At 32.9% G+C, this 19,163-nt stretch overlaps 1 protein-coding gene across 1 annotated transcript; it reads right to left on the bottom strand.

Moving 5' to 3' along the window:
* Positions 1-15,900: 15,900 nt before the first annotated feature.
* Positions 15,901-16,398, bottom strand: LOC145029930 (uncharacterized). The gene has a single exon (XM_078978374.1). The coding sequence runs from the start codon at positions 16,396-16,398 to the stop codon at positions 15,901-15,903; it is 498 nt and encodes a 165-aa protein (XP_078834500.1).
* Positions 16,399-19,163: the final 2,765 nt, after the last annotated feature.

The following is a 19,163-nucleotide window of genomic DNA, read 5'->3' as shown; positions in this document are numbered from 1 at the left end:
CTATCATTAACAAAATATAGTTTGTACAATAATGTTTAAGTGAAATGATCACTAACTATATGTAAAGGGTAAATTAATGTAGTACTGTCGTGTTGTATTATAGGAACTACTGTTGTACTAACTACCTTAAACTGGATTTATATTAAGGTATCCTATGATAAATTGTACCATACTATCGACTAGGTAACAACGACAAATGTAGGTCGTAAAAAGGTATGATGTTTGGCACCCACAGACCTTCAGGTCCGGTTGTAGCTAGCAGCAAGTTGTAGGATAGTCAATCCAGTAAAGATATATACGCAAACTCACGCTCTCCCTCTAAGAGACTCTTGCTACAACTTGGGCCATGACATTTAAGTCATGCTCCGATACAGTAGATCACAATCTTGTCAACGTATTCATGTATATGTAATGTATTGTTACTCGTTCTAGTATCATTGTATATGTTCTTTTTCTAGTATAGTTGTATGTGTTCTTCTTCTAGTATAGTTGTATATGTTCATCTTCGAGTATACTTGTATATGTTCTCTTTCTAGATGTACCTATGTAAATGTAATCACGTAAACATATCTATGTAATAGTATAGTACTATATTGTAATGTTCTACGTGTGCTAGCTGTAATGTGTGTTATCTCTCTATCTAGCATGTATTGTCGCATGAATGAACTGACTCATTGTATGATATCGCATTCTAGTAATAGTTCTAGTATCTTCCTAAACTACCCATATGGTAGCTTAGTAGTAATTTAACTGTTACGTATGAACATGGATGTATACCTTTGCTACCTAAGGGCATTAGATGAACTGGAAGGACTTTTATGAGTATCTATGTACATATGATATATAACTAATATTTAAACAACCTTCGGACGGATACCCGATGTACCACCAGACCACATCTCAAGCGCGAAAAGGAAATACGGTGGATAGCCTTCCTAAGTCTTTTAAACATTTCTTATATATCTATAAATATATAATCATGCAATTGATAGTATAAAAGCATAAAATAAGTTTAGTAAAACCTTTTAACATAATTATCATCTAAGAAAAGATCGAGTTGATGTCAATCTATAAAACGGTTTAAAGGCATGGGTTTGATAAAACAGTTTAAGTATAAAGAAGCATTTGTTTGAAACATAATTGTAAATGAGTTTGAATGAAACATACAGAGTAAAATGTACAGTTTAATAAGGAGTTTTAAACATAATAAGTGTTTATGAAAAACATTTGAAGGAAACTGTTTGGTAACACGGCTAATGAGTAGCTAATCATTTGAATGCTGCTTATTAATCACATGTGATTGATATAATAAGTAGCATGATTCTACTTGTATCCCCCCCCCCCCATAAAGTATTTAAAAACATTTAAAACATTGATTAAGGGGTATGAACTCACCTGTTGCGAGTGGATCGGATGGAAGTGTCGGATAAGTGCTTGGTGTCAAGTGAAGACTCAGACATGCACAAACATCCTAATTACATATGAGGACATATGTATATAAACAATTAGTCTTTAAACAACTAATAAACAAGTCAAGACACTGTAGGACATGACAAACACTTTTTATAAGTGTTATAAGTGCTAAGGAGTGCATCTAAGTGTTGTAGGGAAAGGCTAGTGTGATCGGGGTTCAAGGAACACTTCCGAAATGAGTTTACTCCGTAAAGACCAACACCCGTTGAGTTTACGGTCGTACAATCCTAACCTTTTGACCATTTGTTGATTTGAAGTCTTCTAAGCTATTCCAAGCATTCCTACTTCATGATTTAGCCTTAGGAAGTGTTGTGTGGCATCAAAACACTCCTAAATGGAGTTTATGGTCTAAGGACCATTTTCATGAGTTTACTACCTTAAACTCCTAAGTTTATGGTATTTGGGGTTTTCAAGTCCTTAGCTCAATCATGACACTAGTCTAGGTTAGATTTAGGCTTGAGGAACAACTATGGGACATTTACACACCTTTTGGGGTGTTTACGGTTTTGGGACATCCTCAACCGGTAAACACATAAAAATGGAAGGTTTGGGTGCTTTTTGTGTGATAAACTCTTCAAGGATGAACCTAGACAAGTCCCTAAGGCATTGTGAATCATCTAGGCACCTTAACACACCATTTTGGCCCTATATTTGTTGTTTACGGTTTTGGGACCTCCCAAAACCGTGAACACCTTTATCTTGGTGTTCTTGGGGCTTTTATTTGGTATAAACATGTATAGCAAGCTTAAAATGACTCTAGGATAGAAGTACTTACATTGTGGAAGCTTGAAATGAACTTTAAGTCCAAGAACACTAGTGTGTGTTCTTGGTGTTTTGGAAAAACTAATCAAAACACAAAAATGGATGGATTAAAGGATGTACAATCACTAGATTAAGTGATACACTAACTTGAAAGTGCTAGAAACACTTACTAGATTGAAGATTTTGAATAAAAACTTGGATGATACTTGAAAGGATATTTTGGAGTTTACTCTTTTGGTAATTGGGGAGTAAACACAAAATGACTAGTCTTGGGGAGTAAACTCATGGATAAGCATGAGTTTACGGATTTTTGGGATGATTTTTCGACCCAAACGAAATAGTTTGGTCGGGAACTTCTAAGACGCGAGGTGTTTTCGGTTTCTAAAAATCAAAACCCGAGACAGCACTTTCTTTCACCGGTTCGTTTAAAAATAATATTAAAATAATCAAACGAACTTTATTTTTCCCAAAAACAAGTAAAAGTGAACTTGACTTATAATATGAAGTGATTGACTGCTAGGGTTTGACCGAATGAAAATTTCGAGTTGTCACATCCACAGTTAGTCATATGTTGGAAGTAGATATGAATCAAGAATGTCATGAATCTGGCTTGTAAGACTTGTCTAAGGTGCATTAGACATAGCAATGGTTGCTACAACATTCATGAGTGCTCATAAGTTCTGAGTATTGGATTCAACCCACGCTCATTTGAATCACTTCATAGATTTTATCACGAGTGAATCGTGAGACGATAATATCTTATATTCTTCAAACCTAGAGATATGAGTAGTTGACTATGAGTTGGTTATACATTGATTGCATGAAAACGCATTGGTAACTTGATATTATAAAACGTGCCTTTGTGTATGATTCAACAAGTAGTCAGTAGAAGCATATGAGTCAATCACAATTCACTTAAGTTTACATGCACCCTAACATCCTAGAGTTTACTAGTTATAGAAACGAACTTTAAAAAATAACTAAAAGAAAGATTGATAACCTCTTGGTTTTTTAATTGAGACCCTATGAATGCCACTGATTGCAATGGATGAAGGATCCAAAGTAGTATTAAACTAATGTAGTGAAACCCTCAAACATCAAAAGCAAAAAAGAAAACCCATGGATTAGGGTTTATATGAAATTCACTAACCCCAATAGAAGGGTTATCAATTTCTTTAAAAGGAGAGAGAGTAGGAGTATAGATGGAAATAATAAGAGAATCAACTCTTAGGGTTTGATCCTAGCCGTCTATTTATAGTCTGTAGACAAAACCTTATGGGTTTCAAACTCTTAGGGTTTATCCTTTTCTTATTCAAAACCTTCCATATCCCTATCTAGGCATATACAAAAATTGTCCACCGTAAAGCTCCATGAGCTTTTAAAATATTTTAATTAATCACTAGGATTTAATTAGTATTTAAGTTTTATAATTAGTTAAAACAGTTCAATTAATTCCAAAACAATTTCCAATTAATTTATAAATTTTCTTAATAAATTAATAACTTATTTATCTCCATTTATTATTTCTATGTGAGTCATGAGGCCAACCAAAAGGACCCTACTATTATTAGAAATATCACCAAACAAATAATGAAATTGATCATTCTTTCGAACACAAATATCAGTAGAATTTTTTTTAAAAATACTTAAGCATTCCATTAAGTTCATCACAATACTTCTGTGGTTTCATTGATCATTAAACTCTTCTTATGGAGTCAAGTGTTCAAAATGTCTAATATATATATATATATATATATATATATATATATATATATATATATATATATATATATATATATACTGATGAATCATGCTGTTATTCCAATCAATCCAAGCTACAACTTAATCATAAAAGATGCATTTTAACATGTTCGAGTTTCATTCAGTTATTGTAACTCGATTTAAACCACACAATCATTATTTCATCTCCAAATTCTTATTTCGTCCTTATGGATAAACAATCCATAAAATCACTTATAAATTAACTACTCCTTTATGATTTCACATCCAAATCACTTTTCACATATCAATTCAAAAGCTAGAACATCATTTACATATCTAGATTCTTGAAATCAATTAAAACCCATCATTCAACAATTTAATCCCTAATCCAAATCATTCAACCTTTGATTTTCTTATTCTTTGAGGTTGTGTATCCAATGATGTATTCATTGTAACAAAACTATGTCAACAATCCATAATATCAGTTAGGAAACAAATTAACATTCAAAATCCTCAATTTGAAATCTAAGGTTGATAGGTAGATTTTTACAGAAACTTCAAATCCATCAAATGAATGACACGATTAAGATTATAACCATAAAAACTAATCAAGAAAGGTTAGAATGCAAAACCCTAATCATCAACTCGATCATAAACGAATGTAGGTTTCTACCACATTCCCAAACTCGGAATTGAAGATGATTTAGAGACAAATTATACATTTCAAAATCGAGATTACTTCAAGTGTTACTGAAAATGATTGCTCCTTGTTGAATCTATCTGTAGAAGGATTATTATCATGAAATCGCCAGTTTCCCTCTCTCAATCTTCTCAAATCAAACCACTGATGAAATTAGAAGATGGATTGCATCTTATATCCAACCTTTCGATTTCTTCCTTTAATTCATCATAGTTTGTTTAATATAACCCATAATAACTACTGGCATCTTATAACTTTAAAGATTGCCACCTTTTGTCATTCAGATACTTTACATGGATTTAATAGTCAAACCATCTAAGTAGGTCAACCAAGTGGTTAAATGCACTTTCTCTCTTTTGATATTTTTAGCCCTCTAACCATAAATGTTATAATTTTCTACATTTAACTTCTCCAAACACCATTTAAAATATTTTTATGATTGATGATTCTCATCATTCAAACTTGTTTATTTATTGATTTTCTAATTTATTTAAAAATAATAATTACCCAAAAATTCTACCCCAAAAAAGGATGTTGCACACATGATTAAAGTGTTCGATGATGACTTTATTTCATTTTCTATTCATTTTTGTGGTGGCATGGTTCGTACAGAAGGGAAAAGAAAAATAATTAGGGATATATTGGTCATTTTTATCAATACACTACAAGAAATGGGGGCATTAGCGGCGACATGTAATTGACGCGTTATATGTCACCACTAATGCTAGGTGTCGCTGCTAAAAGTGTCGCTGCTAACAGTCACATAATAGCGATCTACGTCAAACAAGTCATGTCCGTTCGATTTGTTTTCAATCGTAGGGTTTAAACGGAGCAAGAAAAGGTGTTGACTTTTCCCTGCGGGTGGCGCCGCTAATGTCTCCGCGTCACCGCTAATGCCTCAGCGTCGCCGCTAATACACGTCGCCGCTAAAGCCCTTTCTTTTCCTTTCTGTGTATCGTGTTTTGACTGTGAAACCTCCCATCCGACTCAATTTCGTTCGACGATCAATCACGTCCAACCATCATTCTTGTCACAAGACTGCCAACACCGTTGACCTAGCCTCCATTCCGTCAATTTCATCGAAGACTCGTATCACCGGCAACGATGAATCATACTACCGGCAACGTGGAAGTAAAACTGGTGACCACAAGTGGTTTTTGCCTCTGTCTCCATCGTTTTTTTTTAATTTTCTTCTCTTACTAATTTAAGAGTCGTATTGTTGCAGCCCTTGTAGATTTAGCGGGGGTTTTTTTTTTGTTTTCTGGCGGAATTTAGCTGGAGAAAAGTTGATTGTCGGAAAGTTGTGTCAATAAGTCATCACCACCCTTCTCCACTAGATTACACAACCAGGTTCCTTTATAACTTATGTATTTTTGTATTTATATTATGTGTATGTACATATGTATTTGTATGTGTTTTTGTAAGTATGTATAATGTATGTACATTTGTAATGTATGTATAAATGCATGTATATATGGTGAAAACAAAAAAAATTATATATGTTTATGTACGGGTGTTAATTTTTAGCATTTGTGATTGAAATGTATGTATATGTGTATTTTAATATGTTAATGTTAATTTTTACCATTTGTTATTGAAATGTATGTGTAAGTATATTTTAATATGTTAATTTTTATCATTTGAAATTGAAATGTATGTATAAGTTTTTTTTAATATGTTAATTTTTTACAATTTGTATGTATATGTAATGTGTGTATGTATTGTATGCAATTTGGAAACTAGAATGTAATAATGAAAAAAAATGAAAAAAAAAGTCGGATGCTATAATGGAAAGTATTATTTTTTATATGTGTATTTGTATGTATAGAAAATTACATATGTAGTTTGTGTATTTGTATGCCATTTGGAAACTATGATGTTATAGATGGAAACAAAAAAACAAAGTAGGGTGCTATAATAAAAAGTGTATTATTTTTGTATATGCAATATGTGTAACTTTTATTCATATTGTAATTTTACGGGCTACTTATGGGGTTTCGTTGGGCGATACTCTTCTATGTTATGGCGGATGTTATGGGCCTAGGACATGGAGGTGATGGAGTCGGGGATCCACCACCTCCAGTGGGCTTTGGTCGTTGACAACACGAATAGGATGGTAAGTCACATTATGATATATTTATTACCTCCAGTGGGCTTTGATCGTGACTAATATTTTTAATTATATTTTTCAGCTGAGCTTCCTAAAAAAAGAAGAGGCCTAAAAACATCTAACTATCAAAGCTGATACAGGCAAATAAGGGAAAGCCCGTATATTTAGATTTCGACAGAGAGCTCACATATTCCCCTTTCGGAAACCATGGTAATTGGTTTACCCGTGAGAAGGGGTTGTATATATGTGGATGAACATCCCTTTGAACGTATCTGGTTGGGAGAATGTTTCCCCCGCTTGAAGGAATGTCACAGTCGTGCATCTAAAGGTACATTGGATATTATTTTAAGTTTAATTGTGATTGATATTTAATTAGCTAACTTTTTTGTATTTGTAGAATAAGTTTGATTTGGATAAGATTAACTTGTATCCCGAGCGTGCTCAGTTGTTGCTGAGCATTGATGCGACTTTACAAAGAGTTTATAGAGGCTGAAAAAATAAAGTGCATACTTATTTTCAGAATGTCGGGGGGCTTACAGATATCGTTAAGGGTATTTAGTAGTCCTGCAGTCGAGCAACAATACGTAAATGGTTAATTTGTATTTTTATATAAGTGTTTATATCATCAAAGGGTATTTAATAATCTACTTTTTATGATATTTATCATTTTTTAAAAATATAGAATGCTTTACTCCTTGAGATGAGTCAACAAACTCAAGCTGCTTCACAAGCTAGCGGTTTAACACCAAAGGATACACAAAATTGTTTTGAAAGAATATTGGGTGTTCGACGAGGCCACATCAGAGGAATCGGGCGTAAACCTTCTACAATTGTGTCAATGTAAGATCAGGAACAACCACTGGCACAGCCACCACCACAATCACATGTGAGAAAACTATTTAATTTTGGTAATTGTTTCAAATGTTGGTAATTGTTGGTTTAGTAATAGTTTCAAATATTGGTAATTGTTAGTTTGATAATAGTTTATATGTTGGTAATTGTTAGTTTGGTTATAGTTTGATATATTGGTATTTTGTAGTTTGGTAATTGTTTATTTATGAAAGTTCAATGTTATAATGTGTTATATGCAATATGTGTAGTTTGGTAATTGTTAGTATATGAAAGTACAATGCTATAATGGTATTTTGTAGTTTGGTAATTGTTAGTTATAGTACAATGCCATAATGTGTTATATGCAATATGTGTAATTTGGTAATTGTTAGTTTATGTGGAATGTATATTTTGTATATAGAATGTTGTAATGTTGGTTTAGCTTATAAGACTATGTTGTTTTATTTATAGTTGGAAATGCTTTCAACAATGTTAAAAGATCTGGACTTTAGTGCCGCACTTGAAGATTGGTTTTGTTCGTTGCCACAACGAAATGAAATCGGATGAGACGAGGAGAGCGATGATGACGAGTAGCTAGTTGTAGGATATTTCTATGTTTTTTTTTATGTATAACTATTTTAAACTAGTATTTTCGATATTTTGTATTATATTAAATTGGATGAGTATTTTAAATGGATGTTGTATTAATATTTTGGAATGGAATGGTGGGATTAGCTTAATTAATATCACAATACTTTTTATATTTTTTATGTAGTTTTTTTTTTTTTTTTTTTTTAAATGTGAAATAATAATAAAAAATACCAATACCGACGACGCCTTTAGTGGCGACAACCAGTTATTAGCGGCGACTAACCTTTAGCGGCAAGCTACATCCTATTTTTAGTGGCGACGTGCCTTTAGCGGCGAGAATTGTTATTAACGGTAACATTTAGATTACCAGCGACGGCGTTTTAGCGATGCCACGTCGCCGCAAATAGTATTAGCGGTGATACATGCTACTTTTAACAGCGACGACTGTCGCCGGTAATACTCTATTTTCTTGTAGTAATAGTCAACGGTTGATTTCTAACGAAGTGACCGAAGGGGCATCAATTAGGGATTGACCACATCAAAATTTTGAATCTTTAATTAAACTACTATCCTATACTAACCACATATGGACCATTTCTATAATTTACTCTACAATAAAAATAATAGCAATGACTTTCATAGCCAACGCTACAAAAAGTTAACATTGGAATGAATCATTGTTCCCTAAGGTTCATAGAAGTCAAGAAAGGACATGCGAAAAACGCCAAACATTAAAGAAGTAAGCCATAATTTCAACACCTTTTTTCTATTTAGCACACAATTTGAGGTCGTCTTCTTGTCCCAACTCCTAGATAAAAAACATGTCCATACACATAGCCAGACACGAATATCATTGTGAAAACGATGTTATTGAACAAGTCGCAGAATGATCAAAATTTTTAAAATGGAAATGCAATCAATATGGTTGATACATTCACAAATTTTCACCTAACATACTTAAAAGGAACTTTCTACACGGCAATTAAAGAAGGAAAAACCAATCACTATATAGATGATACGAAAATTGGGAACGTATGTCAAGTTGTAAGATACTTTTAAAGACTTTATACATAAATATCGTTGATATTTTCTATGTATTTATTTCTTGCTTTCTGAAAAATAGTCAAGTAGATCTATTTGTGTGTCTATAATAGGCCCCGACCCCAACACAGGAGCCATATATAGGCGATTAGTCTAATCATGTTCAGATTCTTGGGGACTTTATTGTAACTTAGCAACAAAGAAAAGGGGTATAATAGTCATTAAACTAGTAGTAGTATATCACAAGATGTTCTTCATATATACAACAAATCTTGAAAAAGTCACCCAGCAAAGCAAACTGCAGACGAAGCTTTGCTTTCATCAAAATAAACCTTCTTTTTCTGGGCATAAAAATGTATCAAGATTCTGAATAAACCCTTTTCTTGATCCCAAAATAACCACAAACCCTAATTTTCTTGCTCTCCAAACTAGGGTTTGTTCAATTGGTTCATGGATATTGATCTTTTACATACTTCTTGGGGGCTGCAAGTTCATAGCTGTAAGTAGTTTTTTCATGGCAGATGTAATTAGCAAGAAGCTTCTACTCTTTTTTGGTCTTCTTCTTGTTGTTCCTCTCGTTGTTTATCCTCTTGAAACTGGTTGTTTGACATCCGGGAGGCGGTTGTTGAAGCATTCTCAGCCACCCAAAACCACCATGGCCACCACCATTGCCACCACCGGCGCCACCACTCATGCAGAGTTTCATGCAGCTGCTCATGAAGTTCCTAGTGGTCCAAACCCAGAATCCAACAGGTAAGAAGCAAATCCAAATCAAAACGTAACCTTTATTTTGTTTGGTAAATACTATATATGGATGTTAATGGTGTTTAAATTGTTTTGTGGTTTGTTATTTGTATGATGATAATTATAATTAAATTTTATGGTGTTTTTTTGTTATCAATGACAAAGTTTGTTTTTTCCTCATTTTGCATTGCGAAAATACCCAATAATTAGATTCTAAATTTATGGCATATAAGTGTTATGAGTAAATCCGGTTACCTGAACTAGTTCAACTAGAGATAGGGTGTTTGGATGTGTGATTTCTAAGTAATTATTATCACTTTTTTATTTCTACAATAATCATTAAAACTAAATAACCAGATAACTATATATTTGATTAACGCCGTTAATTAAGTTGTAACATCTTAACTTGATAATATTCGATCCCTATATAGTATGCTCATCATATTCGAAAATATACACACATTCTACGTGCTTTTAAGCACTAATAAGGAGATTGTGTGAATGATATAATTAAACAGGAAATAACATTAATTAATCTATTAACAGAGTTCTTTTTTTTTTCAATTAATTACAGATTACTTTTTGGTTTCTAATTCCATGTAATAAAAACAAAATTTACTAAAAAAGCGTGTGTTCAAAATTATACAAATCGGACTTCATTTAGTACCAAAATGAAATAAATCGGCTTCTTTTATGAAATAAAACAAGATTTAAATGTTCTCCTCTACGTTGGTCCTACAAGTACACCCTTAATGGGACATTTAATTAAATGCAACTAGTTTATGAGTTATTGTAAGGTTTTTTGAATTTCAAAAGAGCGAAAGAGACATAGTTTTTGAATATATTCCACATTTACATGTTTATATAAAACATATTTCTCTTCATAATAGACTTAAAAAAGTTTTAGTAATATATGTTTGAGATTGAATCCGAAAACCTTTTAACAAAGATACCTTAGCATTCATTAGCTTTCTGAAGGGTTTCTCATAAGCTTTTTTACCCCTATGAAAAATAAAACTCTATTGCATATATTTTTTTTTTCAAATAGCTTTTTAGTTAACAAGTTTTTGTAATGATTTTTTTTTTATAATAATTATATGACTACTTTTAACCAATTATAAATTAAAAATTTATAGAAAAAAAACCCATGAAAAAGTCTATTAATTTTTTTATGAAGATATAATAATTTTTTTTATTTGAACCTTTTTCATGTTCAAAAAGTTAAAATGCAATAATTTACTTTTAAATGGATTGAAAAAGTAAGAAAAACTGGTGGGGTTTGTCTGATGAAAAATAAGGTAATGGGGACATAGCATAGTCAGAAAATTTTATAAAATGTGACATCTCCTTTTTGGTGTCATGATTCACAAATAATTGATCAGTAACTTTCATGGATTTTAGCATTTGTCATTGCTTTAACTCTTGGCACCAAGCACATAGCTCTTCTGTTTCCATTGTATCCCATATTTGAAACCAAAAAAAAAATATTAATTATTTCCTAATCCAGTTGAATGTACAAAGATATTTTAGATTGTAATTTAAATATGTCATTGCTATCAAATATACGTGATTATTTTCTTGCCTAGAAACAACGGTTATGATATATTATGTCATTCATGAGTGTTTCATAACAGTAATATTTATACATAAGAATTAGAATACATGAAGCAAGCAGATAATTATGCATTGAACACGGACGGACTAAGACTAGGAAATTAACTAGAGTTATGATGACTAAATGGTGGAGTCAAGTGAACGAATGTAGGTGGCATTGTGGAGCTTCTAATGCCCACCACCATTGCCTATACCTCCACCACCCACTCCACCAAACCCTCCACCACCAAGTCCGCCACCACCAAGCACGCCTCCACCACCACCAAGACTGCCTATACCAAGACCTCCACCACCAAGTTTGCCTTTACCAAGACCTCCACCAAGTCCACCACCAACAATACCGCCTATACCAAAGCCTTCACCACCAAGTTTGCCTTTACCAAGTCCACCACTGCCTATACCAAGACCTCCACCACCAAGTTTGCCTTTACCTAGACCACCACCAACTCCACCTTTACCAAGACCTCCACCAAGTCTACCACCACCAAGACCACCTTTACCAAGACCTCCACCACCAAATCCACCATTACCAAGACCTCCACCACCTAGCCCTCCACCACCAAGTCCACCTCCAATACCTCCTTGGTGACCTATCCCACCCCCACCACCAAATGCATCTCCAATACCACCTCCTAGACCACCACCAAGTCCACCCCGGCCAACGCCTAGACCACCACCACCACCCACAACAAGACCTGCCCCTTTGCCAAAGCCACCTCCAAAACCCCCTTTAAACCCACGTTTAAAATTCCCCAACAAACCTTTCTCATCCTTTACCCCTTTAACCACATCACCCGAAACTACACCATAATCACCACTTAAAAGAACCAAAACCAAAACCAAAACTACCCCATGCAAACCCATCAACCCTCCTTCAGGAAATTGATTTAGAGAAAACAAAGAATGCCGACACTTACCCGAGCACACAACATATAGAGACAGATAATGGAAATAAAAGGGTGATGCAAATGTTTTATTCTTTGGATGAATCATTTCATCAAACACACATGGTGTGGTAGTTCAACCGTAAAATTTAATTACTGAAGTTGAGAATGAATGCTGTTCTATCATCAACGACTAAATTTAATTTTTTTCATCTACCCCCGGTCCTTTCTTAGCAGAAACAAGACCACTGCGTTACTATTTGCCATTATTTTCACTTTAATAGTACATAGGAGTAGTGATTGGGTTGGCTTCCCATGAGCTTCAATGTAACTATCTAAGCCCTAAAATGAAGCCCTCATAGTTTTATGGACCATTGCATTAATTAATTTTCAATAAAACAAAGAGATGCCCATTGTTGCATTTCTATTTCATTTCATCCTGTTTTTATGTAAATAGTTGTTAAAATAAATGAGAATTTATATATAAATAAATACTTCATTTTTTTAATAAATTAGCCAAATTCGTGTAAAAGTTTTTTTTTTTGCAAAAATTACTGTTAAATAAAAATTAAATTGAATTGAGATCTTACTAGAGCCTTAAAAGAATGTGTGAACCCTCTTGTATAAATTTTAGAGCATTCGTTGTAGAAAGTATTTTCACAAATTTCGTTTAATGGTTTTTGGATGCATCATCCCACATCACCAACCTAAAAACTTTACAAACAAATTATAAATGAACTTTTCCAAATAGCCCACGATAACAATCACATATAAAATATATTTTTTTAAACGGCTTGTGAATAATAAAAATAAGAATAAAATGTAGGATGGTAGTATGAACAAAATGTAGGAAAGATTTTTAATTTCTCTAAAACTAAAAGCCCTTAGCAAGATGCTAGAGAAATTAAATATATTTTTACATTTTATTTTTATTTATCTTCCTACCATATCAAATGTTAACATGTATCATATTAAATAAAAATTATTTAATTTTAATTCATTTGTCACCATTGATGTGGGTAGGATGATAATAAGAATAAATATAGGAATGACTTTTAATATCTCTATAAAAAAAGTAAAAGCCCCTACCAAGATGCTAGAGTGCAAAAGATACAACACATAATTTTAAACAAAAATTAGAGGAAAATTACACCAAGATTGCTAAAACTGAAATATATTTTCCCTTTTTTACACCCAAAGAATAACAGTTAACTTGAGTTCTTCCACCAGCCAAGAAGATGAGGACAAAGAGGCGTTGAAAGTCTTATGGTTTCTAGCTCACCATGTCAACCAAATAGAAGTCAATAGTATCGCGTGTGTTAACTTCTTATGTTTTTATACGATGGAAAACTTTTATATGTTGTGCTAATTAAACATGACAATGGAGTGGGTTCGGAACAAGTCGATCTTAATCTAACCATTTTTTAATAAATTTTAAAATGCTATCCAAACCCACTCTGTAATCCGTAAGGTTTTGAATAATCAAACTTATACACTTATTCATCGAATCAACAGATATTCAAACATGTCTCGTAATCCATTAGTTTTTTGAATAATCGAACACAATTTACTTAATTCTTATAATAACATTTCTTAAATAAAAAATGTTTATTATACTACCAAAAATAATATTTATTAAATAAAACAAATATTGATTTAGAAAACGTATTACGTACTTAAGGACTTTCGATTGGAATTAAAAATGGGTAATGTAGCAACTTTTGATTGATTTCTGACTCTGATGGAGAATATTGGTTTCAAACGTTATTCCGATTGATAAATGATTTTATTGATTTATAAATGGATTGTGATTGTTCGATGAAATATAAATGAAAATGATATTATGATTCATGGTAGAAGATTAGAAGACTACAAGTCGATTCCTCAAGTCCCATGTAAAAATAGTTTGGTCATTCCCCTTACCCTTTAGACTTTTGATTGCAAATTAGATGTTAAACGATATAAAATATGAATGTATAATTCTAAAATTTATACAGGGCAGGTTATAAACGGAGCAGATCGATGATGATCAATACCCGACCTTTTTAATAAAATGATTAGAGGGTGAAAGTCATTAATGGGTAAACAAATTAAAAACTACGCTCCAAACCCATATAACTCGCTCCATTGCCTGGTCTACAATAAAAGCTCCATATATGTTATATGTGTAAGATCCAAATTACACCACTACTGAATGTTGTCCTAAATTTATTTGGCTCGAACACAATGAATAAACAAGTGTTCAGTTGTCTCATCTTCAAAACCACACAAGCAATAGCAATAGAGATTTGATGATACACCCACTCCTTTCTTCATAATTTCCGATTTAGTTGGTATTCGATTTAGAACCACACCCATCTAAAAAAATGATTTATTTAGCACACGCTTCTTTCCAGATATTAGCATGCTATAAAATGCTATATGACATAATAAGGGTCATAAATAAATAAAAAAACAAAACAAAACAAAAAACCATAGGTAATTACCAGTTGCCCAAAAACTAGCTTCAATATATTCTCTGCCATCGTATAACAATTTGCGTTTATAACATTTTACCTTAATGGTTCCACAAACATTGTTGTATTGATCATAACTCTTTGTAAAATCCTCCTCCTCTTACAATATTAGCAGCATTCATAAAAAGTATACATCCTATGTTGGTTGCTGAAAGCACATAGTGTATCCTTCTAATTGTAAACCCTGTTTTTTTATTTTTCCTATTTTCTTTTGTTGTAATGTCAAACAAAATTCATTAGGTACTCTACATAAGTACGTTTTTGAGCTTCTGGATCAACTTGGTTACATTTGATCTAAGATGTGAACATGGAACAACCAATAGTTGGTTGTACAAGTCTATTACCTAAATTTTCCTAACCATCATACATTATATATTGTCCCCTTCTAAATGAAAAGACAATATCTCAATAGTGGGAATTTCGTAATGTAAATTGATCATAAGAGGCATAGATATATCTATAATCATAATACTTATTTATTACGTGCATGTCTATTTCTTCCACTATATTCGTGTTTTTCCCACCTTGGCAGCACATTGTAAGATTAACACAGTTTCGCGCTTTTGTGATATACTCAGTAGGTATTTATGTTGAGTGTATAGGTTGAGTTGCTTGACAATTCGGATAAGTAGTCTGCTTATGGTAGTCTGTATAAGTAATTTGCTTATTATTGTTTCGATAAGTAGTCTGCGAGAACAGTCCATATAAGTATTCTGCTTATTCTAGTATGTAGGAGTAGAGTGTGGGAGCTGTATGGATAAGTATGTTCTTTATGGTAGTAAGCAGCAGTACGCTGTAGTGGCGAAACTTGAAAAAAAAAATTGGAGGGGGGTGAAAGTATTTGAAACTAAAATTATCCTTTTTATACAAAAAAAAACGCAATTCTTTTCACCAAATAAAGACCAAAACTACCTAGAAGAAGAATTGCAACTCAGCCTGATGGCCTTTAAGGTCTTTAAATTCATCAATTACTAAATTTGAATAAATGTTTTCAGTAATTTCTATTTCTATGTAAGCCACCAAGTTGTTTGCGAGAAAGTCATTTGACAACTTATTACAAAGGAGGTTCTTGAATATTTCCATTGCTAAAAATCTCTTCTCTATTTTTGCGGTAGAAACTGAAAGTGTCAAGATAAACCGAACTACTCTATAATGCAAATATAACGTCTTACATTTCTGAGTTTCCACAAGACCTTTGCATATGACAACAATAGTTGATACACCACTTAGCCTGAGATTGTTTGTCATATTGATATTAAAAATCTCCAACTGATATAGTAATTGAATTCTCACTTGCTCCATAATATCTTCAGGATTATACTTCTCAACAAGAAGACAAATATGATCAATGTTAATCACTTTAGGGTGTTCATTTGAAACTAAAGTAGAACTAAGACTTAACAACTCCATCGCATGATCTTTGAATCTAGTTTCAACTCATGTAATTGTTTGTCTAATTTGGATGTAAACAAATATACTCGATAAAAATGTTCAAAAGTAACATGATTATATTTTTTATTAGGCTAGTATTGAGTAGACTTATATGGATCTTTCATATTTGGCATATCTATTTGATATTTTTCAATAAAAAACTTTACATGTACAAGTAAAGATTCATATATCTAGTTTTTGAAATTATTTAGACTCTCCTTTGTTTCTGAAACTAACTCCATATCATTATGAATATCTTGGGATTTCTTTTGCAGCACTTGAGAAAGCGTATCAGCTTTTCCCATTACTTCCTTTATCAGGTGAAGAATAAACAGAAATTTATCAGGTGCAAAATGAAAGTAGGGAATAGTGAGATACATCAACATCTATGTGTTGAGAATAAGTAGCAGACACACTATCAATTATTCCCTAGGGAACAACACTAGTAAAATCAAACATGTTAAGCAAACTACAAACATAACAAAATTAAGAACCCCAACGTGTATCACCAAATCTTCTTAATGTCCCAACTTGATTCAATCCTTTACCTAAATTAGTTTCACCAAGTTCCAATAAATTTTCAATTTTAGTTTCCTTTGCGTTTTGTAACACATCATGACCCTTACTGGAAGCACAAACTACATTAATTGTATAAATTAAGTTTATAAAAAATTTGGTGTAAATGAATAATTTCCCTTCAAGCAACCACCGTAGCTAGTTGTATTCTATGGGGAAATCATGGAAAATATGGAAGCAAGAATATTAAAAATCTACAAGGATGTTTCTTTGAACCTTTACCATGATACACATTAAGAAATATTTGGAAAAATCCTAAAGTCATATAAGCTCGTCTCAATTGTTCCCTTAAACCAACAAGATAATCACACATTTTTTTTTGTTTAGTAGGATCTCTTACTAAGTAATTAAGACCACTTCATTTGGATTTGATTGTGTAGCTTTTGAAGTATCATTCTTTTCTTGATTTTCATGTTCTTGCGGTTGTGGCTCACTTATTGAAGTTTTGTGACGTTTACTCTTTTTGATTTTCATTATGCGTTTCTTCATCATAAACCTTTCTTTTGAGAAAAAATGGAACAAATGGTTGTTATCTTCTGTAATGTCCCGATTTTCAAGGAAAATATTTCATTTTTATAAAACAACATTTTATTCATCTGTGACAAATACCAATTTTTTACATTCGAAAGTAATTTATCTTATTTCAGAGTATATGTATAGACAAGTTACCAATGTGTGTGTACAGTCAGGCTTCTCCCTTATTATTATCCTATGGAGTACCTAAAAACATTTAATATCAATTAGGTAAGCGCTAAGCTTAGTGAGTTCCTAAAATATCATATACCATAATGCATATACATGCATACAAACAATAACTCACGATCTGCAAATATGATGTGTATCTTGGAATACAAAGACCCGTAGGCTCCCAGCCTCTTTAACTGTTTCCCCATCATCCCTTAACTAAATATACGTGGGCCAATGAAGGGTCTAATTAGTGGTTTGGTCTAGGATTTCTATGTAATAGGTCCTTTTGGTTATTTGATAGCTTATTATAGTTTTCTTAGAGTTTACGGTTGTCTGTAAGGAGTTTATGGCCGTAAGTTGTTTACGACCGTAAACCCAGGGCCGGCCCAATATTATATACATAGGGGTTTGCTAGGTCTTTTGTTGTTGTTGATGACTCGGTATTCTCAGCTCCAGTAACTGCAAGTTGTACCAGACATGATTCCAATACAAAAGCGTGTGCAAGCTTGTTTGTTCTTTATTCTACTCGTTCTTAATTGATTTACTGATTGTGTTTGCTATTTGATCACTGATAAGATCCGTTTTAGGACCTTACAATTGGTATCAGAGCAAAACCAGCGTCAAAGGCACTCTACAATCGATTTTGGACCGGGTTCTCATCGGTTTGCGACTTGAGTAAGTAATTGCTAGAAAAAGGTTTTAAATTTCATCAAATCTGCAATTTTTTGAAGCTTACGGCCTTAGCTTACGGCCGCAATCTCAGTTTACGGTCGCAAGCTCTTCGTAGTTCGTGTACCGTAAAGTGTGTTCTTCGGCCGTGAATAAAGAGTGTTCATAAATCGGAAACTAAATGTTCTTGGATCGTAAATCTCAATTTGTAAACACATTACAACCGCAAACTCAGAGTTTACGGCCGCAAACTCACCCTTGACCGTGAACCTTGTTTACGGCCGCAAAACAGTGCTTTGATTGTGTTTGTCCTTAAACTTAATTTAATTTTAAATAATTTAATTTCTGTTTCATATTAATTTAATAATAATAATGTATTCTCAAAGTCAAACACACCACCACGATCTGGATTCTGTAATTGGCACAACCACCCGAATTCCTAGACTCCTGTCTGCTGAAGGCTTTCCACAATGGAAGTATAGAATTGAAAAGTACATCAAGATTAAAGACATTAAAATCTGGAGAAGCATAATAAAAGATCCTGTCAGAATAACCACTATCTCAGGTAAATTGGTTGACAATAAAATTGAAAATTATACAGATGAAGACTTCGAGAAGGTTGAAGAGCAAGAAAAGGCTTTAGCCACCTTGACCATGGCTCTGTCTCCAGACATTGCTCAAGGTTTTAGGGAGTACACTTCTGCTAAGGCTTTGTGGGAAGCCCTAATTGAAGTCTATGAGGGGAATGAAGATATGAAGGAGAGTCACCAAGATATGTTGTGTTAACATTTCAATATGTTCAACTACATTCC

The sequence above is a fragment of the Lactuca saligna genome, chromosome 2, assembly GCF_052625555.1.
Source record: "Lactuca saligna cultivar CGN05327 chromosome 2, ASM5262555v1, whole genome shotgun sequence".
NCBI classification, from domain to species: Eukaryota; Viridiplantae; Streptophyta; class Magnoliopsida; order Asterales; family Asteraceae; genus Lactuca; species Lactuca saligna.
The sequence above is the reverse complement of the archived record's forward strand: the minus strand, read 5'-3'. Positions and strand labels throughout refer to the sequence as shown.